Source organism: Gymnodraco acuticeps, unplaced genomic scaffold, assembly GCF_902827175.1.
Source record: "Gymnodraco acuticeps unplaced genomic scaffold, fGymAcu1.1, whole genome shotgun sequence".
Taxonomy (NCBI): domain Eukaryota; kingdom Metazoa; phylum Chordata; class Actinopteri; order Perciformes; family Bathydraconidae; genus Gymnodraco; species Gymnodraco acuticeps.
Window position 1 is genome coordinate 1,989,998 of NW_022992265.1, and position 25,846 is coordinate 2,015,843.

General features: G+C 41.6%; 1 protein-coding gene across 1 annotated transcript; it reads left to right on the forward strand.

Moving 5' to 3' along the window:
- The first annotated feature begins 9,291 nt into the window (after positions 1 to 9,291).
- Positions 9,292 to 10,266, forward strand: LOC117540479 (olfactory receptor 2AT4-like). Its single transcript, XM_034207186.1, has one exon. The coding sequence runs from the start codon at positions 9,292 to 9,294 to the stop codon at positions 10,264 to 10,266; it is 975 nt and encodes a 324-aa protein (XP_034063077.1).
- The last annotated feature ends 15,580 nt before the right edge of the window (positions 10,267 to 25,846 follow it).

Here is a 25,846-nt window from a genome sequence, read left to right on the forward strand (position 1 = left end):
TCTCGACTGATTTCGATAGAGCGGGTCACATATGGCAAATGTGTGGTTGGGGGAATCAGGTCAATTAAAGTACTTATTTAACTATTAAATACATTGAGTTTGAGTAAAATACTTGGTTACTGATTAATTTAGGTTATAATATATGAAATTGCAAAGCAAAACTGCTGTAATTTATTTATTTTGTCCTTTGGTATTTTTTAAAGGTTTTCAACCTGAAAGAATCCTAATGTGTCCTTGAAATGTTGAAATAAAGAAAAGGAAAAAGGATTCCAGTTGTCCCTCAAGCCTCTCAAATGTGGGCAAACACTCAAATAAATGCCAAAAACCCAGAGAACTTGACAATACTTATCAGAATAAAAGTATGTTAAATAACACTGCTAGTTAATAACTCTACTTTACTCAGTGGAGGCTCGTCCATTGAGGAAAGGGAGGACCATCCTCCCTACAATTTCAGAGAAAAATAAACTTTGAAGAGAACAATAAATACACCGCAATTTAAAAGATAAGTCTGTTAAAATACAGATAATAGCCCTGGCTTTGGGACTGAAATGGGGCTAGAGAGGACGAGCCTCCCTTTGGCATCAGTGAACCAATCAGCGGATCTGACTGCGCATCAGAGTGTTGATTGGGAGGCTGTAACGGCCCGTCTACACTACAGGCATCGAAAAAGCTTGAAGCTGGGCGTGTCTGAAGCTTGGCGATTTTTTGCGAACAACGCGACCAACAACCAATCACATGAATCTCCCGCCCCCGACATACAAAGCAATAGCAATGTTAAAACGAAGTAAACTGGATATAAAATCCCCAAACAGGCGAAAACCTACCAGTTTCACCCACTGTCTCTGCCACCTCCCTCCATGCCTGGTTCCTCCGGTTTGTATCCCGGTAAATAGTTCTGGTCGGAAAGAACCGGGTGATTTGCTACCGTAATTTCTCATTTGGAATATGAGGAAATGAACTGCGGTCTGGCTCTCCCAGCTTGCACGCGGTTTGATTGGCTAGCGCTTGTACTGGCGGGAATTGCAAAAACGGGATTTGATTGGCTGACGCCAGCTTCGAGCAAGCATCGAGCCTCAAAAGTTGAACATTGTTCAACTTTTGACGCCGATAGACGCTCGCGATGCTTACAACGCCTTGCCATGCTACCCACAATGCAGTTCGGCGAAGTTTGAAAATATCCTACGTCACCCCATTCAAATGAATGGGCGAAGCGTTGAAAACATTTTTTGACGCCTGTAGTCTAGACGGGCCGTTATCAGCGATATCAGAGTTTTTTCGGAACCGGGGAACAGGGGCGCTGCACCCTCTTACCAAAATCAATTCCTTGAATTAGGCTTCGATTATGTTCTGGCCCGCCATCTTGCGGCTCAGCAAAAAATAATGGAAACGCTCTCTGCAGGGACGTTGTTTGAGCCGGGATAACTGACTGTTTGTGCTATCTTCCTATAGTGATTTATCTCGAGAATTACGCTGCTTATATCTTGAAAATGCCTCATGTAAGGGTCTTTCTTTCTTTTTAAACAGACTTTTCATTCACGGGAACTTTTGAGACTCTTTCACTGAGATCTCCTCCTGCAGGTTTGGTCTGTCTTGTTCACCGGTTGCTTCAGTTCGAGTTTAACTTCAGTAACTACTAAATGAATGTATCTGTTCATGTTTAAGGCATCTTTTCTCACTTCTCATAGTAACAGGTGCTCACAAGATCATACAGATAGCATATAAGCAAAACGTTTGTGAGAGGGTTTAGCTTTGAGCAAAATACCTGTATAAGCAAATTCTGTAAGGACCGAAAGTGGTTAGATATTTAGGTAATGGCGGTTAGAGTAAAGCTTGTTAAGCTTTGGGAAATACACTGTTTGTATAGGGGAAATGGGGAGAACAATGTGTGATAAATGTTTTCTTTTTTGTGTGTGTTATAGTCTGTTTTTGTTTTTGTCTTATGGTTTCTGTTATGAATGCTCCAGAGTACGGCAATATTTTAGCACCTTAATCTATGACCAGCTTGCACTTCAGCTCTCCATTCTTTCAGTAAGAAATCTTCAATGACGACTCCATCTGCCCGTCCTGGGGTGCCAGGTCAACTTTATCAGCTGGAACTGTAAGGGCCTTAATCAACCTGTAAAGCGTAAGAAAGTCCTCGCCCATCTTCAGAACCTCAAGGTAAATATTGCATTTCTCCAGGAAACACATTTAAAGATTTCAAACCATTCAAAACTTAAAACTCTGGGTGGGTGAGGTGTATCACTCCAAATTCAATGGTATAGCTAGAGGCACTGCGATACTTATTCACAAATCCGTACCCTTTGTTGTATCTCAGATCACTGAAGACCGCAATGGTCGATATGTTATGGTATCTGGCTCACTGTATAACACACCCTTAACTCTTATTAATGTTTACGCACCGAACTGTGATGATTATATGTTTTTTAATGAGCTATTCTTAAATGTGCCTGTTGCTGAGGGTCACCAATTGATTAAGGGGGGAGACATGAATTGTGTTCTAAACCCAAAGTTAGACCGCTCTTCAGCACGGCCCGTGCAGTTAACAAAATGTGCATTGGTTCTGCAGTCACATTTAGAAACTCCGGGAGCCGTAGATGCGTGGCGCTTCCTCTTCCCGTCAGCTAGGCAGTACTCTTTTTTTCTCCCTGTTCACCAATCGTACTCACGCATTGATTACTTTTTTATTGACAAATGCCTTCTTCCGATGGTAAACAATTGCTCATATGATGCTATAGAGAGGCGAAGTCCCTCCCCTTCCGGGAGCCTCCATGGGACCCCGGAAGCGGAAAATTATACATTGAAGTCAATGGAGAGAGAAAGGTTATCTTTTGATCCCGTTTGAATTGTGCCACGAATGACACATATGATGTTTGTCAATTTAAAAGAACATTTTGCAAGTAAAAAAAATAAAAATGTGTCGTAAAACTGTGAAGTTACAATTTTTTTTGTGTGAAACCGCTCAGTGAACTACAGATCTCTGGTCTCGCACAATACGCGTCACCATCACAAAGACGGCCGTCACGTTAGCAAATTTCACCTGTTTCTTTCAGAATGAGGCGAAAAGTATAAAACGAGGTGAACATCACTACAAGTCTGGGCATGTTGAGAGCTGTACATACACGAAAGGGGAGTTAGTCGGTTCTGTAAGAGCCAGCATGCGGGACCGGTGAGTAATATGAGTGCAATGTGTAACGTTAATGTCAGCTAGCTAACATTAGCTAACAAGGTACACTAACGTGTTTTGTTTTAGTAACTAGTTTTCTCCTTAAGAACTTCTTGGTCTCTGTGTATGCTGTGGATAACATTAGTGTTCACAAGAAGAAGGTACACTCCCGTGTTTTGTTTTAGTTGCTCTTCAGATTGAAGCGGACAGTTTTATATCGACTATACTGTATATGTGATCTCCTTTTTCTCATTGTGTCATTTGACTTTATTTGCTGTGTGTAGGTTCAAGGATTTTGGCACAGCTGTGTGTGACTCCCTCTGGTACACTGGTATGTGTTTTCCTAATGTAGAGAGCATTGATTAATTAATAAACTACACACTGAGTCTAGATCCTGACCAAATCCTTTTTTATTGTTGATCAAATGTTTGAAAAAAAAAGCGTGACCATATTACCCCAATTCTGGCTTCATTGCACTGGCTTCCAGTTTGGTTCAGAATAGATTTTAAACTCCTTTTATTTGTTTTTAAAGCCCTAAATGGGCTGGCTCCTGCCTATATAGCCGAACTCCTCCATCGCTACACCCCAGGCAGAGCCTTAAGTTCGGCTGATCAGCTGCTGTTGATAGTGCCTAAGACCAGACTTAAAACCCGAGGGCATCGAGCTTTTGCAGCGGCTGGCCCTAGGCTCTGGAATACTTTGCCCCTCCATGTGAGGTTGGCCCAGACCCTGGGGGTTTTAAAATCAACACTTAAAACTCACTTTTTCTCTCTGGCTTTTGTTTAATTATTTATTTATTCATTTAGTTCTTTATTTTAATATTTATAACATAACATAGGATTTCATAAAGTATTTTTAAAATAGTTTATACATTATTCGAATATAGGAATAGTAGATAGGATTACTTAAAATATAGTACCTTATATTTCATCTTTTTTCCTTTTAGACCCTTGCGGTTTATTCTTAAAAACCCTTATCCTTACCCACCCCCCATTTTCCCTCTGCTGGTCTATGGCCTTGTAGAGGGTAACGGGGTACAGAGTCGCTTGGATAAGCGGGGGAGTGCATCTAACGAAGAGATAGATTGTTGTGCTCCCTCTCTCTGTTTCTTATCCTATATCCAATAGAACTGCTCGGGTCTTGATAGATTGAGTGGGGAAGTTCATGAGATCTTTCTAGAGGGTTATCAAGAATAACTTTTATCCAATGACCTTTTCCCTCTCTGTCTGTGTCTGTGCAGGGCTCGACATTAAGGACTGCCCGATGGCCCGGGGCCATCTAGTATTTAGCTCGGGCAATGGAGCCTCATCTGCTGGTTGCCCGACCGGGCAATCTATTATGCAGCTCGCGGATCCAGTAATGAGTGACCCGACAGTAAAACTAAACATATCTATAACTAGTTTAGGTAGTTTGAGAGGTAATTAAAATAGCTACGTGTGATATTCTAACCTGAAGTGTGTGTTTTGTTCCGCTCACCGCTGCAGGTGATTATGCAGAGCTGCGTATCAACTCGTCAGCAGCAGCTGATCTCTCTCTCCCGTCAGATTAGACTTCACTCGCGTTTATGTCCCTATCGATCAGATCCAGCTAGTTCTAGCTAATTATATGACTACCTGCTTATTAAAAGACACCTAAACAATAAGTGTCGCTATGCAACCGGGTGAGGCCGCAAAGTATAGCGCAGCATTATGCATTTGTTTACATGCCCACCGGAACCCTGAGGCATTACCAACAGATCAACGCACAATCAACCCATACAGGACATCTCTTTCTCCACATTAAGTGTTAGACATTAGAGTTGACTATTCTTGTCTGTCACATACTCTTCTTGTCTGTCACATAAGTGGCGCAACTGAAGCGGTATTGCGCTAAAGGGAAATCATTTTGACCGAAGAGATTTAGATTTGCCGGCTAACGGGAACTCTGACGTCCCCATTTTGTGTGCTTCGCGGATGCGCTTGGCTCCTCTCGACTGCTGCTCGGGTCTGCTCGGTCAGCTTCCGGATGAGGAGGCATTTGTTCGACCAACTTACAGTAGATAACATTACAAACATTTTTAATAGTGTAAATAATGTTTGTTTTGGCAGTTATAACTGAATGTAATGTTTTCTACTTTTTTACATCTGGGAAGCCATTTGCCTTCATCAGATGGAAAGTGTCTTGACCAACAACTTAAGTATTTCTTATAGCTATGCAGGTCATGCAAGCGAGCAAACACAAACAAGAACAAACAAACAAGTGAAATTTAAGAATAAAATTGAACAATATAATATTGTGGTGGTTCATCTTATAATTCAGTCTAGAGAATGCACCAGACAGCATCTAAGACCTGCAAAAATCTAAATGTTCTATAGGGGGAGGCCCCCCAAACCCTTCGTGCGTCATTTAGTCCGCGAGCATTTTTCAGGGCAATCTCTATTGGGCTCAGGGCCATCTGTAAATTAGCTTAGATGGCCCACAGGGCCATCTCCCAAAATCCTTAATGTCATGCACTGCTGTGTATTCTCTTGTTCCGATTAACCCAGCCAAATCTTTTTTCTTGTCTTGTATCTATATCTACGCCGGGATCCGGAGTCGAGGCTGATCCTCTTGCTGTAGTCCTGTGTCTTGGATCCTCTATCCTGAGTTCTGGATTAAGTCGTGGACTTCGGGTCGTGGCTGAACCTGTCTCTGCGGTCCTGCCTTGGGTCTCGTCATGCTGCTTCCCTGATGGCTTCCACAGGATTGTAGCTGACATCCTCGTGGATTCATCTTCTTATTACAGACTCATGCATTTCCTAAAATTCGGTCTATATGCTGTAAAATGTATTATCTCTTCGATTTACACACGGCATATATTGCACGTCTGTCCGTCCTGGGAGAGGGATCCCTCCTCTGTTGCTCTCCCTGAGGTTTCTCCCATTTTTTCCCCTTAAACTGTGGGTTTTCTCTGGAAGTTTTTCCTTGTACAATGTGAGGGTCTAAGGATAGAGGGTGTCGTTTTTCTCATACTGATATTCTGAACAATCTGTGCTGTTGTATTTGCTGTAAAGTGTCTCTACTGTAGGCTATTTTTATTATATGTACAGCACTTTGGCTCGACCAGAAATCGTTTATAAATGTGCTATATAAATAAAACTTGATTTGAGTGCTACTGGGCGGTAGTCGTTGAGGCTGGTGATTATTGTCTTTTTGGGGACAGGAACGATGGTGGAGTGTTTGAAGCATGTGGGGACTACAGACTGCAGCAGGGACCTGTTGAAGATGTTTGTGAACACCTCTGCCAGCTGAACTGCACACACCCTGAGAACACGGCCAGGGATGCCATCAGGTCCAGGAGCCTTGTGTGGGTTAACACTTTTAAAGGATTTGCACACATCTGCCCTGTTTAAAACAAAAGGGCAGGGCTCCTGGTCCTTCTGTGCCTCCACAGCCTGGCTGCTCTCAAAACGTGCAAAAATGCTATTCAGCTCATCTGGGAGAGATGCGCACGCAGACACACCCGCAGCACCATGTTGCCGTTGCTGTGGACCTTCTTAATCTACCTTCTTTGGGGGCCCCCTTCTGGTCCAAGCACTTGCCTGCATTGCCTGTCGGCAAACAGTGCCCCTATATACACACTCACACACATTCAATACATACATACAGTATTGTGGCTTGAACTAGTGTGAGAAATGGCACTGTTTGTCTGTAGCCAATGCCTTGAACCTAGGCAAAAAAGGCGTTAGAAGCATTAGAAAGTCAAGGTAAACTTGCAGTTAACTTGCGGTCTGCAATGCATGTCACGCTCGCGCACACAAGTACATATATATATGCACGTTCATTCTCACAACGCGTCTGACACAAGAACATATACATTAATTTACATCAGGATCTGCCATTTTTAATTTTGTATAGTTTACATTTTTTATAATGGGACACAGGGTTCGGTCTGGATTGATTTGCAGTTCGGTCCGGAACCGGACCTTGGTCCGGAGTTTGAGAAGCCCTGCTATACTGTATTATTTTAACGTTTTTTCTCAATTGCTGATGTATTTGTGTAGCATGTTCCTCCAAGTGAAGCTGCTGTAGTTAGTATTACGATTAGGCAAGGCAAGGCAAGTTTATTTACATAGCACTTTTCTGTACGCGACAATTCAAAGTGCTTTACAAAACAAATTAAAATACTTTTTAGGAATAAACACATTAAAAACAAATTATACAATTTTACAACAGACATTACAAAGCAAAGATAATAAAATCATAAAAATAAACACCACAGGTAAACAATACATGTTTAAAAGGCATACTGTAGTTCGAATATGAGCATCTCAATTAAAAGGATTAGGTTTTATAACCTTATACAACAAATAATTGTGTTAAGTCTTAATCTGAAAAGTTCTACATTGTCAGATAAATGAAGTGTAAAAAGTTGAAATTTCTATCACATTCTTTAGCCAGTATAAGTTTATGTGCTTTATCATAATTAAACATCTTCGTAAACACCTACAATGGCTTAGAACTTTGAAACAACACAAGTTCCAAGAGGGAGTTAATTAGCAACTTGTTTGTGTGTGTGTGTTTATGTGTGTGTGTTTATGTGTGTGTGTTCGTCAAAGTGAGAGTGCAGGCCTCTCTTTGTACGTTAGACCTTCTCAAAACAGTCTTGTTTTCCACTATGTTTCACATTTAGGCTTATCTTCTGTTTAACCAATACTTTCTTCATCTAATTTGCCAGGGAAAATGGAGGACACCGGACTAATGCTATACTTTGAATTTACAATTATTCTCTTATTTTTTGTAATTTTTCCATTCATCGAAAGTATGGAAAACTAACAAGTGCCAAAGTCTAAATTATTCCTAATTGTTCTTATCTTTTCCAGCCAAATTAAAAGTAAATTCACAAAAATAAAGCATGTTTTTTCAAACACCCTCCTCCCTCAGATTCCTATGCCCCAGAATCTGTTTTGTTTTAGTGCATGATCAAACAAAAAACAAGGTATATATGACCATGTAAGGCTTCAAACATGATCACAAAATAATGTGTATCTGGAAGTGCTTTGTTTGTTGTTGAGCTACAGACGATTATGCTTGAGTTGCTAAGCAGGTGAATGGGGTATTGCATAAGTTAAGACGGACTGAATAAACATGTCACTGTAGATACAAAGTTATTTGGCCTGACTTGAGAATTTTCCTCAGCTAGAAGAAAGAGAAGAGTAGTGGTGGTGAAGACTCAAAGCCTGGTCCATAGAAAGTCCCATATTATGGAAGTTAGATTAAAAAAAACTAAACAAAGTCATTAGCTTCGAGAAAAGCAACAATCCCTCATACCAAAGAAGCTGTAACCAAACATCACTTTTTAAAAAAAGTGTTTTTATTAACTTATTTCAGGTTAAACTACTCACCAAGTGTTCTTTAGTTATTGAAAGAAGCCTCATGGTGGCCTTTAATTGCATCTCAAATTACTGTGGTCCTCTGCTCCATTAAACACGGGGGATGTTAACACTCCTTCCTCAGTGTTACATTAGGTACACATTGGGATTTGATTTAAGTACAGTTGTTTACTCCTGTGTGATTTATAATTTGTTGTTATAATTAAATTAACAGTTATTTCATTACATGTTAGGAGGTAAGTGTTCCTGAATTTCCCCAGTGACCAATTTAATGGTAATTACTCTATTAGCTAATAGGATATTAATACCTGGCACGAAATCAGAAATATTGTTCGTCTTACTTTTGCTCTATCTAATGGATTTCTATATATGCTTGATTAAAAATTGCCATTGGTGTTGCTAAGAGGGATTAAAGGCAGACTGATCCACAGAGAATAAAGAAAGGATGGATTTTAACCTTCATCACAAGATATAGTCTTTTAAAGATCTGAACCAGCGGGTGATTCAGAATATGCTGCCAAACTGTTTGAGAAAGGTAAGTGTACAAGTTTGAGCCCTATGAATTGATGCAAAGTCTTACAGGAAATACTCATGCTTTATTTATTCTACTGTAATGCATAAGAGTTAGTATAAAGTGTTTTTAACAGATCAAGAACCATTTGCTACACTGCTATTGTTTAAATGTCAGATATTATGTTAATGAGCTGTATCTTATACGTTGAATAACTTCCCCCATATTTCCTTTACAGTGTGTTCAGGACATTATAGTCCATCATGGCAGAGGGGAATCAGAGCACTGTGACTGAATTTATCCTCACTGGCTTCCCTGGACTTCATCCAGAGTACCAAGACCTTGTTTCAGCAATATTGTTCTTTGTTTATTTCCTAACTATGGCGGGCAATGTAATAATTCTGTTTGTATTTGCCACGGACCACAGCCTTCATAAGCCGATGTATTATATCATTCTGAATCTGTGTACATGCGACATTCTCTTTAGCACAACCACTTTACCTAAGATCATCAGCAAGTATTGGTTTCATTCAGGGACTATTTCATTCACAGCTTGCTTTGTCCAAATGTTTTTTGTTCACTATCTCGGCACAGTGAATTCCTATATTCTCTTCCTGATGGCTTTAGATAGGTATTTAGCGGTCTGCCATCCTCTCAAATATCCCATTCTTCTTAATAACTCCACTATCTTAATTCTAAGTATTACTGCGTGGGTTGTCGCTCATGCAGGCCCTTTAATGATGGTTATTAGGGCATACCCTCTTCCTTACTGTGCCTCAAACATCATCAACCACTGCTACTGTGATCATATTGGTATAACAATCCTAGCATGCACTGACCGGGCCCCTTATGGTTTTCCTGCTTTTGTGTTTGCAATGGTTACGTTACTGGGACCTCTGGCATTCATCGTGTTCTCATATTGCTGTATAATTATAGCAGTACTTAAGATTGCAAATGTACAAGGTCGCATCAAGTCTCTGTCCACTTGCAGTCCTCAACTGATCATAATCTTGCTCTATTATTTACCCAGATGTTTTGTATATTTGGCCAGCAATGTTGGCATTACGTTTAGTGCTGATGTGCGAATAGTAATTATCATGATGTATAGCCTTTGCCCCCCGATGATTAATCCACTTATATACTGCTTAAGAGCTAAAGACATGAGAGAAAGCTTGAGGAAACAATTCAAAAGAAGAGCAGTTCTTAAAAAAGCACACGTTTCAGCTATTAGTGACTGATGATAATATTCAATGTTTTTATTTTTTATTTGATTTAGCCATCTTTCTATTTGGGACCGGAATAGTTACTTACTGATAAGGACACATTGAAAGCTAAAAATGTACAATATTTGCATCTTTGATCAATTAAAAATGTTCCCCTTATCAATGAGTTTTTTATTTTTGTTAGGTGAAAATATTTTTGTTTAAGACATGTTAGAAGTTAGAACATTACTTGAATGAGAAATAGTGTTTTTATTTTTTTATTAAAGGTTGGGTTTAAGCATTATAGCAAACAGATCACAGGCTTGATAAGAATATAGCTGCATCATTTGGTCAAAGGTAATGACATAAAGCATGATAAGCGTATAGTTTACATTTGTGTATGCATTTTATAATATTATAGACAGTAAATGTGTATGTTATTCTTTGGTGGATGTTAACAATCATAGATAATCTATTTTCTGTGAGATCAATTTATACTTTTCATGCTTTCATTGTACACCATATAATAGATCTAATTCATATAGATGTTTTTTACATGTTCTTACAATAAAATATTATTTTACTCGTCATTTTACAGGTGTTCCCTTGAAGCTCACTTACTAATTTTAAGACCACTAGACTGTTTTAATGAACCACTAGACTTTTCACCCTTCCCTTCTCACCTGATGAATTAGATTTGAAAATGAACAATATTACATAGCTCAAAGTATGTACTTTATGTGATCTAATCTATTGTATCCTTACATCACTGATAGATATTTGAGAGGATTAAAACGCGACAGGCTATGCCCACACACTGTACTTTGGGAACAATGAACATGTTCTCATTTCTATCTTAAAGTTGTAGATTAGAAAGGAAAATGTGATTTAAATTTGAAAATCAAATAAACGTACCATTTAAATTGTAAATCAAGAAATACTCGGACCAATTTTATATCCTTAAAACATTGACTCTAAATCTGCAGATTGTATTTTTTACGCTGGTGGTCTTCAGAAATCTTGAACGAAACATCTGCACTTTCAATCAGCTGCTAGCCTATATCTATACCAGATATTTTGGAATTGTAATTTCAAATGGCAACAGCACAATAGGATTGTTTGTGTGTTTTTATTGTTTTTAATTATTATGTATTAAATGCCTATGTGAAGCACTTTGGATTGCCTCTGTGTATTAAAATAACCTTGAACCTTGACAAACAAACAAAACAAAAAAAACATCACTATAGTTTGATTTTGTTGTTGTTAATATTTAATGCAATATTTCAAAGAAGAAGTAAGCTAAGCTTCTGCACGACTTTACAAATCCCATTTCTAGACCATAAGATAGGAATGGAGACAAAAGGAACACAGCTATAGAGACAGACAAGGATGGACATTAACCTTTTTCCAACACCTCCCTGGAGTTAACCGTCATGAAATCATGAATATTATCATTTAACTTGTTCTATTAATAGTGGTAAATCAAATTATAAAATACTACATTATTGTGTTTTAATGATATTCTTTGTTGTGATAATAGTAGTAGTTCTAAATAAATATTTCTATATTTATATTCTAAACATTTTCCTTTTGCTTTATTTTGTCATAAATTGTCAGGATAAGGAAATCAATTATTGTATTATTATTAGGGCTGTCAGTCGATTAAAATATTTTATCGCGATTAATCGCATGATTGTCCATAGTTAATCGCGATTATTCGCAAATTAATCGCACATTTTGTATCTGTTCTAAATGTTCCTTAGAGGGATATTTTTCAAGTTTTTAATACTCTTATCAACATATAAGTGGACAAATGCTTTATGCAAATGTTTGTTTATTATCATTTGATCAATGACAAATATTCTCATGAATATGAAACACAACAACCTCTGAACATTACAAATATCCGCCTCAATTCAACCTGGAACCTCTCTCATACAATACAATAATACAATACAAAGTGTGTGTGTGTGTGTGTGTGTGTGTGTGTGTGTGTGTGTGTGCAGGGCCGGCCCTAGACTTTAGGGGGCCCTAAGCGAGCTTTGGCTTGGGGGCCCCCCTCACTCTAGCGTGTTCTCACTACACACAACACGGAACCAACTTTTGTCTTAAGATGTTAGCATAAGCACACATATTGTATAAATAAGCATGGAAACACCGTGGACCTAACCTCCTCTAGGGGGGTCCGGGGGCATACTTTATTCCAAAAACAGGATAATAAATAAGGATCGACACTCTGGATGAGGTGACAAAAAAGGTTCAAAAAGGCACAAAAGAAAATCGCTCACTAAGTGAGGAACAAACTTACAAAATAATTCGAGAGCATAAATCAGGCTTGAGACAAGGTGAGTAATAATCGCAGGCACGCTGACTACTTGTATAGAGACAGGACAAGACGAACTGACAAAGAACAAAGGGAAGCTGGGGACTATAAACAAAAGGTAACTGGGCACAGGTGGAAACAATCAGAGGCGGGGCTGACGCTGATGAGGGCGGAAGACACACACCAGGATAGGAAGTGGGAGACAAGACAGAAAATGGTTAAACAAAAACATGAAACATAACTGGACTTTAACATTTTTGACGGGACACAACGTGTGAACCATGTCTCAACGACTAACAAAGTCAGGCTTTCAAAAGAGAAAAGAAAGGAGAGAAAGACAAGAGAGAGGGACTAAAGGGTGATAGTATGTCACCCAGTGTTTCAAAGAAAAGGTGGGTGTGGTCTATGAGTGGTGGAAATGTGTCTGTTAGCTACGCATAGTCCATTGTAAATAATAATTGTTATGTTTTTTTTTTACTAAGCTGACATTAGGTACTGTTAATATCTATACAGAAAATTCAGAAGTTTTTCATTTCACTGCTCTTTTAGCTGACATTTAGTAAATGCAGGTACATTTTTAGCAGCTATTCATACTAAATCAGTTGTCCCTCCCCCTGGTGCCAGGACCAACAGATCCATCTCTAGACTTCGCAGCCCTGTCCCCCCATAAGTGTTATATTTTCACAGCTCAGTGTCAGTAAATATTGTGCAGTTAGTATTGGACTACAAGATAGATGCAAGCCTGTACAGGTAGAGTTATTTAAAGCATAAATTAGTCGGTTGGGTTCTGGAGGTGTGGTTAAAGCAATTGTGCTTGGTTGGCGTGGCCTGGGCCTGGTGGTGGGGCCCAATGTGATATATTTCCATGGGGCCCAAAATCCCTGGCGTGTATTGCCAGAGGGCAGGACCTATAACACATTTACTACCCAATAGCATTGTGAGGCTGAACAAAAGGACCTTTTGGCTATGTAAATGTAGTCTTTTAAAAAACAAAACATTTACTGACTTTTTTAGGATAGCTTCAAGTAATGTTGTAAAATTACAAAAAAGGGCTATTGTTTATTGTTATTTACTTTAAGATGTTTATTCTTAACCTATCATTGAATTTAAAAACTCTTATTTAAATGTTGTGTGCGTGTCTCTGTATTCCTGATGATACACTGAGAGAATGAGCTCATAGTGCTGCTGATCACCATAAGCTAAACAGTCTGTATATTGCATTACATTTTTATAATGTAAGCTTCGTTGATACTTTGCCTCCGGGAATACGAAAAAAATAGTTCGATATACTAAATATTATTTGATCTATTCCACCACTTAATCCCAAATAATGTAGAGGTGTGTTGTAGGTGCCTTAAATAACCCCTTATTTTCTAGTGAGATGTATTTTTATCTTCATATAATAGTGATTTCAATGCCACCCCAAAATGATCACTGGTTCCATCCTGGTCACCCCACTGAAAATGTCCTGGCTCTGCCACTGCCAGCAGCTTACGGACCTTATATATTTGACCACCTTCAAAAAGCTGGGGCGGTGGAAGGGGCTTGGAGGTGGGAATGAGTGTGCTCTCATGCACTGGTTGGATCTTGCTGACAAGGAAGGTGGGATGTACTCTCATAGTCCTGGGAAGTCGTAGGCACAACAGATACAGGGTTGATGACCTTAGACACCGGGAATGGACCCACAAACCTCGGAGACAATTTCTTGGAGGCGACATGAAGCGGTAGGTCCTTGGTAGAAAGCCAAACCTTCTGTCCCGTTTGTAGAGGGGAGCGGCCCTGCGATGGACGTCTGCTACAGCCTTCATCCGAGCCGAACTTCTGAGTAGTGACTGGCGAGCACCTGCCCAGGTTCGGTGACAGCATCTGATCATGGCATGGACTGATGGTACCGTTACTTCTCCTTCGTTGGCTGAAAACAGCGGAGGCTGTTAGCCATTGGCACAATGGAAAGGAGAGAGACCTATGGCCGCCGTGGGAGGAGTATTGTGGGCAAACTCAACCCATGTGAGGTGGTCGCTCCAGGTGGTCTGGTTCTGGGAGACGAGACAACGTAGCGTAGTCTCCAGTTCCTGGTTCAGACGCTCCGACTGTCCATTTGATTGAGGATGATAACCTGATGACAAGCTGACAGTGGCGCCTATGAGCCTGCAAAACTCCTTCCATAAGGCGGAAATGAATTATGGACCCCTGTCGGAAACAATGTCATTAGGGAATCCATGGATCCTAAATATATGGTTCATCATGACCTCTGCGGTACCCATGGCAGAGGGAAGCTCGCTAGGTGCCGGGTTCAAAACATTTGCCTGTTTTACGTCTGACTCTACTTGCCAGGAAAATGCTCCGACCACACGGTTTAGTGGAAGGATGGTCTTGGGCTCTATGGCAAGTGGTTCTGGGTCGTAAAGGCGAGACAAAGCATCAGGTTTTCGATTCTGGGATCCGGGACGAAAAGAGAGTGTGAAGTGGAACCTACTAAAAAATAGTGTCCATCTGGCCTGGCGAGAGTTAAGGCGTTTATCTTTTCTGATGTACTCCAAATGTGTATGGTCTGTCCAGACTAAGAAAGGCTGCTCTGCCCCCTCTAACCAGTGTCTCCATTCCTCGAGGGCCGCTTTAACTGCTAACAGTTCTTTATTTCCCACATCGTAGTTCTTCTCAGCTGTTGTCAACTTACGCGACAGGTAAGCACACGGGTGCATCTTGTTGTCTTCACCGGACCTTTGAGACAACACCCCTCCAATCCCTTCATTGGAAGCATCGACCTCGACCACAAACTGGTGCTGGGGATCTGGAATAGTGAGTATGGGAGCTGTGGTGATCCTTTCCCTGAGGCGCTGGAAGGCGACGTCAGCCTGGGGAGTCCACTTGAAGGGAACCGTAGGAGAAGTGAGAACATGCAGAGAAGCAGCAACAGAACTGAAGTTTCTAATAAACTTCCTGTAGAAGTGTGCAAACCCCAGACACTGCTGAACCTTTTTCCTGGAGTCTGGTGTTGGCCAATCGGAAACTGCACTGACTTTGGCAGGACCCATTTGTATCTGGTTAGGAGATAATATGTGTCCTAAGAAAGATACCGTTTCTGCATGGAACTCACATTGTTCTGCCTTGACATATAATTGATTCTCAAGCAGTTTCTGCAGAACCTGACGGACATGGTTAACATGGGACTTAGTGTCTGGTAAGAAAATCTAAATGTCATTGAGATACACAAACACAGAAACATTCAAAAACTCCTGCAAAACCACATTCACAAAACCCTGAAACACAGCCGGTGCATTACACAGTCCAAAAGGCATTACAAGATACTCATAGTGGCCACTCTGAGTGTTGAATCCTGTCTTCCACTCATCCCCCTTCCTTATTCTAACCAAGTGATATGCATTTCTTAAATCCAACTTGGTGAATATCTTGGCAGTCTGAAGTAGTTCGAAGGCAGAGGACATGAGTGGCAGAGGATAGCGGTTCTTTACCGTAATGTCATTAAGAGGACTGTAGTCTAGGTCTCAGAGACCCGTCTTTCTTTCCTACAAAGACAAATCCCGCCCCGGCTGGTGAAGATGAAGGGCGGATAATCCCTGATTTGAGTGAAGAAGAGATGTAGTCGTCCATTGCTGCTCTCTCTGGTCTTGAGATGGAATACAGTCTTCCCTTGGGAATAGGAGCTCCCGGTAAGAGGTCAATGGGACAATCAAAAGATCGGTGAGGAGGTAGTGACATGCTTTCGATTTGTTAAAGGCTTCCTTTAAATCGTGGTGACAAGCAGGTATTTTATGTAGATCAGGATAGTCAGGGTGATCTATAATTATCCTATCAGGGTCTGTTGGTGCATTAACAGAGCGTGAATGTTTACACCTGTTAATACAATCCTCTCCCCACTAATTTTCTCTGAGCGCCAGTCAATGTGTGGGTTATGGATTTTTAACTACGGAAAACCCAAAATAATCGGGTGCGGAGCAGATTCGAAAATGTGAAACTGCATACTTTCTGTATGGTCCTTATTGACAGTGATCAGAATAGGCTCTGTGCAATCGGTAACAGTGAACAAAAGACGACCGTCTAAAGCATTGGCGTTAATAGGGCGAGATAGCGGAACAGTTTTTATTTTTAGCTGTTTGACTATGCCCCAGTCCATAAGTCTTTTGTCAGCCCCTGAGTCTATAAGCACTCCTTGGTCAATGGCCTTATTGTTAATAAAAATGTTTATCTGGGTCAGGGAGGAAAGTCTGTGGGAAGCTTGCTCACCAGCGCCCTCCTCTTGGCTGGTAAGCTCGGTCTTTTCCCGGACATGAGAGGAGTTGGTGATCCGACTGGCCACAGTAGAAACAGCAACCCTCCCAAAGAAGGCGCTGCCTCCAAAGAAAGCCTGGTCCTACCCAACTGCATGGGTTCGTCTGAGTCAGACGGAGGCGCTGTCCTCTGACGGTCCGAAGCCGCAGGCAGGAAAACTTCCCCTGGTGGAGCGGCTCTCCGAGGAAAGCCCTGGAAACTGGGATGTCCGTCACGGGTGCGCCGGCGTTCTCTCTCCCTCTCCCGAAGTCGGTTGTCGATCCGGATGGACACAGCGATGAGAGACTCCATGTCCCATGGCACCTCCAGAGGTGCTAGCTGGTCCTTTATTGGATCCGAAAGTCCAGTCAGGAAAGCGTCACGGAACATTCCACCCGCTGTCCGCTGCTACCGTGCGAAACTCGATGGCATCAGATCCTCCTTCGCACACTCCAAGAACTTGGAGTGTCAGGCTCAGCACTTTCCCTCCTAACCTCATACCTCAAAGACCGTACCTACAGGGTAACTTGGAGAGGGTCCGAGTCCGACCCTTGTCAATTAACTACAGGGTTCCCTCAGGGCTCTGTTCTTGGTCCCCTCCTCTTCTCCTTGTACACAAACTCGCTCGGATCAGTCATTAGCCCGCATGGTTTTTCATACCACTGCTACGCTGACGACACCCAATTAATTCTGTCCTTTCCCCGCTCAGAGACCCAGGTCGTCGCACGCATCTCTGCTTGTCTAGCTGACATCTCTCAGTGGATGTCTGCTCATCACCTCAAGCTCAACCTTGACAAGACTGAACTGCTTTTCCTTCCGGGAAAAGATTGTCCCACTCTTGACCTGACAATCAACATCAGCACCTCTGTTGTTTCCCCAACTCAGACTGCAAGGAATCTGGGTGTGATCCTAGATAACAACCTGTCCTTCACTGCAAACATTGCTGCTACAACCCGTTGCTGCAGAGACACGCTTTACAACATCAGGAAGATACGTCCCCAGCCGACACAGAAAGCGACGCAGGTTCTGGTCCAGGCTCTCGTCATCTCACGCCTAGACTACTGCAACTCCCTCCTGGCTGGTCTACCTGCATGTGCCATCCGACCTCTGCAGCTCATCCAGAATGCAGCGGCTCGTCTGGTCTTCAACCTTCCTACATTTTCCCACACCACTCCGCTCATTTTCAGCATCCGGTTTCGCTATGAGTGATCGCATTTTCGTGAGCTCCCGCTTTGGCGGTTATTCCTCACGATTTTTTACATATTTCATCCTCCTGACAATATGGATTATGGACTCCTACCTCAACTCATCAATGAGGCAACATCACTTAGAGAAGGAGAGTAATGAAAGCGGGGATAAAATGAACCACAATGACTTTTACCTTCTCAACGGCTGGGAAAGGAAACACCTCGCTTTTGGAAGTGCAAGCATTCGTGCATTATTAACTGCAAACCCGACGCGAAAGTACTTACCCCCGTCAGGCAAACTAGACCGAAGAATTATGATCGTCTTGGTCTTATTGTTAGCGGGAGACATCCATCTGAATCCGGGCCCGGTGCAGACAAGAAGCCAGTCCTGCAGGCTCGAGGAGCTAGCATCACAATTAGCATCAGAACTAGCATCTCTTCCGCTGCAGCAACAACTACGCGACGACGACAACAGAGACCGTGGAGACATCGGAGACCGAGGAATAAACGGAGACTTCGAGATTCCTCCGGGGACGCCTCGGCAGACAGACACGCATGAGGCAGTGACGAGAGGAAGAGAACCAAGATCCGAGGGAACAAATATCCGCCATGTTGTTAGCCACCCTGCTAGCTGCTTTGGCCCCCCTAAGAACAACCAGGGTTAAAAAAAAACAAAAAACAAAAAACAAAATCGCGCTGAGCCATGGATGCACTCCGGCATACTGACCGCCATGAAAACCAGAGACAAAAAATGCTCTGAGTTTCATAAAAGTCAGTCAATGCTTTCCAAAAGCACGAGCAGTGAACTCCAGGCCCACGTGAATGAACTAAAAATGTAAAGAAACAGACTAAGAAATGACGTAAGCTCCATGATCAAAACTGCCAAAAAGAATTTCATCAATGTCAAAACTGAGGAAAACAAAAATAAACCCCGTGAACTTTGGAAATTACTCAATAACCAGCTTGGCTGCAGTAAAAAACTCAAAACGAGATGTTCTAACTTAAACATAAAGACAGATAACAGGCTCATCACAGACAAACTGGATGTGGCCAAGTACTTGAACATTTTTTTCACAAACATAGCCACAACTCTTGTAAATAAATTACCCTCCCATTCAGGGCTTTTTGGAGTAGATCACATCATGACCTACTACAAAAACCTAGGGGTACGCAAAGATGATTTCAGTCTAGCAAGGGTAACAACAGCAGAGGTACTCATTAAACTGAGCGCCCTCCAACCTAACAAGGCCACTGGCCACGACAATATCCCCTCCAAATTCCTCAGAGACACAGCAACCGCCATCTCACCAGTCATAGCTCACATAATTAACCTCTCCATAAAACAGGGAAAAGTACCCAAAGACTTCAAAATTGCAAGAGTAACCCCCCTGCACAAAAAGGGCAGCAAATTGGACCCAGGCAACTACCGCCCTGTTTCTATACTTACCTCCATCTCGAAAGTCATGGAAAAAATAGTATATGAACAGGTCGAAAAGTACCTCGCGGAAAAGAAACTAATCTAGGAATTTCAATCTGGCTTTAGAACATCCGACTCCACTGACACATGCCTTCTTTATTTGAGCGACCACATCAAACAAGAGGTGGACGAGGGCAAGTACTGCGGCATGGTGATGCTGGACCTACAAAAAGGCTTTCGACACTGTCAATCACCCCATTCTGATTGACAAGCTAAAAGCAATTGGTTTTGATAAACTATCGGTGAGCTGGATGCAATCCTACCTGGAGGGGAGAGAACAGATGATGGAGGTAAACGGTACTCTGTCCCCCCCCCCCTCCCAGTGAGCTGTGGTGTTCCACAAGGAAGCATATTAGATCCGTTACTGTTCCTAATTTATGTAAATGACATGTCATCAGCATGTGACTGCAACTTGTTCCTGTTCGCGGACGACTCAGCCCTGCTGGTCTCTGACAGGAACAGGTTGCAGGTTGAAAAAACCCTCAGCTCCGAGCTCGGCAGAATCTGCACCTGGCTCGCCGATAATAAATTATCATTACACCTGGGTAAAACAGAGTCCATTCTCTTCGGTTCGAAACATAATCTCAGCAAATCCGACGACTTCTCAGTTGCAGTGGGCGACATTATTGTCACAAGTAAGAAGGAAATTACATACCTAGGATCTATTCTTGAGGCAAACCTCTCCTGTGACAAAATGGCATCCAATGTAATAAAAAAAGTCAATCAAAAGAACTAGATTCCTATACCGGATCTCCTCTCTGGTAAACAAAAACACCCTGAAAACTCTGGCAGGAGCACTCATTCAAGGGTACTATGACTATGCTTGCACGTCATGGTACCATAGCACCTCCAAGGCGCTAAAAATAAAACTTCAAACATCGCAAAATAAACTGGTCAGACTACTGCTTGACCTTTCATCTAGAACCCACCTCACCTCTGCCCACTTTGACAACCTAGGATGGCTTAGAGTAGACGACAGAGTACAGCTAGCTACCGGAGCTATCTGCAGCAGCTAACATCTACCCGGAGCTATCTGCAGCAGCTAACATCTACCCTGAGCTATCTCACCAACCACAGCTTTCAGTATGCCACCAAAGAAGGTGCAGATGGACAGCAAAGAAGGAAAACCAGAGGAGGATCTGGTCTCTTTTGCTCAGGTAACAGAGTTACTAAATCAGCAGAAAGACATGTTTACTGCACTCTTACAGCAGCAACAGGAGAACTTCAGAGGCTTTGTTAAAATGATTATGGATTCCACTAACACAAGGCTGGATGCCATTACAAGGGAGGTTCAGGAAATCAGGTCTAGCATTCAATTTACTCAAAAGGATACAGATGACATGAAAACTCAAAATGTGAAACAGTCTGTACACTGTAAGTCTATGCAAGCTGACATCATGAGAAATAGTGACGGCCTGTCAGATGTCACTGACAAAATGGAATATGCAGAAGGACAATCGAGAAGGAGCAACGTGGTTCTTGACGGCATCGGTGAGGAGCCTGGGGAGACCTGGGCGCAAACTGAGGAAAAGGTGAAAGACATTCTTGTGGACAAACTCCAGCTTCAACAAAGCATTGAGATTGAGAGAGCTCACCGCACTGGGAAGCCAGCCGCTAACAATACCAGACCCAGACCCATAGTAGTGAAGTTCCTGAGGTTCAAAGACAGATCAGCGGTTTTGGAGAGAGCCAAAAATCTAAGAGGGACGAACATCTACATTAATGAAGATTACACTGAAGCAGTCAGAATGAAAAGGAAAGAGCTACTCCCTAAATTGTGGGAAGCACGGGAGAGGGGAGAGATTGCCTTCCTGAGGCATGACAAGCTGATAATCCGCCCTCCACAGCACTCCAGAACCTAATTGTATCACTGGACTTTTAAGGTATATCTGATATGAACTAATTATGAACACATGACAATAATGTCACATTCTGTTAATCTGCCAAAGAAGGGAATGTTACTTGCTCACTTAAATGTGTGTAGTTTGAGGAATAAGGTGCATGAACTCTGCCATTTGGTAGAATCAAATAATATACACATACTGGCTATCTCAGAATCACACCTGGACTCATCTGTTGATGATTCAGAGGTTGCAATGCATGGTTACAATCTGTTCAGAAAGGATAGAGATAAGAATGGTGGCGGAGTTTTGATCTATGTACAAAATCATATTCCAGCTAAAGTACGATACGACCTAATGAAAAATGAAATAGAAGCTGTATGGTTACAAATACAATTGGCAAATTTAAAACCCATATTAATTGGATGCTGTTATAGGCCACCGAGTGCCAATTCAAACTATCTAGATGGTATTTGTGAAATGGTAGATAATACAGCTGAGTGTAATAGCGAAATATATTTCATGGGAGACTTGAATATCAATGCCTTCAATGAGAAATTCCCCATGTGGAACAAGATTGCATTAGCTGCCAAAATGTGTAACATGACTCAGGTAATAACATCACCAACCAGAAGGGCTACAAATAAACATGGGGCTATTACAACGACCTGCATTGACCACATCTATACTAACAGGCCAGAGCACTGCACTAAAGTGTTGTCACTCACAGTTGGCTTTAGTGATCATAATCTAGTTGCTATAGTACGCAAGACCAAAATACCTAAGGCTGGCTCCAAGATAAATTATAGAAGGTCTTATAAGGAGTTTAATCAGGAACAATTTGTAGAGGAGGTAAAGAATGTGCAATGGTTTGATGTTTGCCATGAGGAAAACCCAGAAAAAGCACTGGGAGTATTTATGAAGTCTTTCATGGGGATTGCCGATCAGCATGTTCCTATGAGAAAATGGTCTGCCCGGTCAAAGTGTGCACCTTGGTTGAATGACGAGATGAGAAGTGTAATGGTCCAACGAGATGATGCTAAACAAACTGCAGACAGAACAGGTTCTCTATGTGACAAACAACATTACTGTAAACTAAGAAATGCGGTAACCAAATTGAATAAATGTAGAAAGAGGGAATACTACATGCAAGAAATCAGTGATTCTACGAATGATGGAAAGAAATTATGGAAAATATTGAATGACATAATGGGGAGGAACTCAAACATGCATCCTTCTTTTATAGAAACCGAGGGTAAATTCATTACCAAGCCAGCAGATATTGCAAATCATTTTAATGATTATTTTACAAATAAAGTAGATAAGCTGAGGAATGCCATGGGTGCAGTCAAGGACACAGTGTCACATCACATCATTAAAGATTGTATCATGAGGGAAAAGCAGTGCATGTTTGAATTCCACAATGTTACAGAAGAATATGTTGAAAATATGCTTTTACATCTGTCCGATGATAAATCTCCTGGGATTGACAACTTGGATGGTAAACTGCTCAAAATGACGGCCAAATACATATCCAAGCCATTGAGTCACATTTTTAATAAAAGTTTAGAGCAAGGTGTGTGCCCCGAGATCTGGAAGGAAGCCAAGGTCATCCCATTACCCAAGGATAAAAGAAAAACCTTTGCTGGTTCCAATAGTCGACCTATAAGTCTCCTCCCAGTGTTAAGTAAATTAATAGAAAAAAAAATAGTATACACCCAAATTCAATACTACTTTTCAAGTAACAATCTGACAACGAACTACCAACATGCCTATAGAGATGGTCACTCTACAAGTACAGCACTTGCACAAATGACCGACGACTGGTTAAAGAGCATGGATGATAGGAGGCTTGTGGGAGCTGTGATGTTAGACTTTAGCGCAGCTTTCGATGTAATCGATCATAGTCTGCTGCTGAACAAACTCAAATGCTATGGCTTTGATTCTGTTGCTATGTGTTGGATGGAGAGCTACCTGACTAGGAGAAGGCAGCGAGTGTTTTTCAATGGGAGCTTTTCTGAAAAGTAAGGTGTTGCAGTGTGGGGTCCCACAGGGGAGTTCGCTTGGGCCTTTGTTGTACTCTATATTCACAAATGACCTTCCTTACGTATTAAATAAGTCCAGTGTAATAATGTATGCTGATGATTCCACGATGTACAGTACAGCATCAACATGCAGTGAGTTAAACTATCTACTTAAAATAGAGATTAAAGCCATAGCAGACTGGGTCAACAATAACAAACTGGTACTCAACATTGCAAAAACAAAAGCAATGGTGTTCGGATCCAGACACATGTTAAGCAGCAATCCTCAATTAAGCCTGACACTGGCTGGTCATTCAGTCGAACAGGTAAACGAGACTAAGTTGCTTGGCATTGTTCTTGATTCTGGTTTACGGTGGACAAAGCAAATTGACAGTATCGTAACTAAAATGGGAAGGAGCATAGCTGTGGCGAGAAAATGTACAAAGTATGTAACACCAACCACTTTGAAACAAGTCATTCAGTCTCTGGTTTTGTCACATCTTGAGTACTGTCCGGTCATATGGTCATCAGCAGCAAAAACACATTTACAGAAATTACAAATAGCTCAAAACAAGGCTGCCAGACTAGCTCTACACTGTTCGAAGCGCACTCATATTGGAGTTATGCATAGAAGCCTATCATGGCTTCCAGTTGAGAAACGTCTGCAATCTCGTGTTATCACTTTTTTTTTAAATGTCCAATTTAGCAAAAAACCACTGTATTTTTATGATCAAATAGTTTACACAAGAGACGAGCACGACCATAAGACTAGACAAGCTACATCAGGCCATCTACTGGCACCTAAACCCAGGACACATCTTCTGAAATCTTCTGTGTCTTATAGAGTTTAAAGGAATGGAACTCATTGCCAAACTACCTTACTGAAATAGAGTCCAGAGCCTCTTTCAAGAAGAGATTGAAGGGCCATATACTAATGACCATGTACCCTTGTGAGCTGTGAACCCTAATTTAATTTGATTGCATGTTGTTGATGATATTGGTGATGTTTTTAATGTTTTTAATGTTATTAATGATGTCAGGACTTATGTCCTAAATGTTGCTGTATTATTGTTGTATTATTGTTGTATTGTTTTAAGTGTCGGACCCCAGGAAGAGTAGCTTTTGTCGAGAGCAAAAGCTAATGGGGATCCTTAATAAACATAAACATAAGCTACTTGCAATGGGCCTGGTCTACAAAATCCACTACACCTCTATGGTACCCATGTACATGTCAAAATTCTTCCCAAAGGTCAAGGAATACCATGATCATAACACCAGAGGGAGCTCCACAAATCATGTGAAACCCAGATTTGGCACAAAAAAGGGGGAATACACGTTTCGCAATTATGCCACATCAAGGTGGAACGCTCTTCCCACAACTGTAAAGGAAAGTAAAACTATACTTACCTTCAAAACCTCTCTTAAAGAGCACCTTCGGGGGAGAGCATTGCAAAACTGGCCCCGGTAATGGTACAAATCTCAACCTGTCGTTCAATGGACAGCTAAATCTAAATCTAAAATGAAAATTGTAAATAAGCCATCTGTATGTCAAATATGTCTTATATGTCTTAAATGATATGATGAATTGGAAATGGGGGACCCTGATGTAAACAAGACGAAAGTCTTTCTCTGGTCTGCATCCCCTTAACAATTGTATGTTTTGAGCTGTACTGTACTGTACCCAATATACAAGCTGTTAATAAACTTTTCAATCAATCCCTTCACTGGCTTCCGGTAACTGCTAGAATCCACTTCAAGACACTGGTACTTGCATACCATGCTGCGAATGGATCTGGCCCTTCCTACATCCAGGACATGGTTAAACTGTACACCCTAGCGCGTGCACTACGCTCTGCATCAGCCAAACGACTCGCTGCACCCTCGCTGCGAGGGGGACCCAAGTTCCCATCAGCAAAAACACGTAGGTTTGCTATCCTGGCTCCAAAATGGTGGAATGAGCTCCCCATTGACATCAGGACAGCAGAGAGCCTGCACATCTTCCGGCGCAGACTGAAAACTCATCTCTTTCGACTCCACCTCGAGCGATAGAATTACTAACAAAGAACTGCTAACAGAGCACTTATATACTAATAAAGGACTGGCTTATCTATAGCCAGTTGAGTAGCACTTGAAATGTTTGGCTCTATGAAATCTGATGTACTTATATGATTCTGTTTTCTTCAAGGTTGTGTCTTCCTGGTCGAATGTACTTATTGTAAGTCGCTTTGGATAAAAGTGTCAGCTAAATGCAATGTAATGTAATGTAATAATCAACCAACTGACGGTTGTGCTGACGCATCTGAAAAAGCCTTCTGCTGGCCTCTGTAGCAGGGGACGTGTGGTCAAAAATGCGACTCATAGTATCTGTGAAGTCGGCTAATGAGTAACAAAGCTCAGAGTCTCTGGACCATTCTGCAGTGGCCCAGGCTGCAGCTCTTCCCGTTAAATGGGACACAATGAACGCCACTTTACCATGGTCTGATGAGAAAGCCCCT

Excerpts from the sequence above, each read along its gene's own strand:
- LOC117540479 (XM_034207186.1), top strand. The coding sequence starts at position 9,292 with ATGGCAGAGGGGAATCAGAGCACTGTGACTGAATTTATCCTCACTGGC.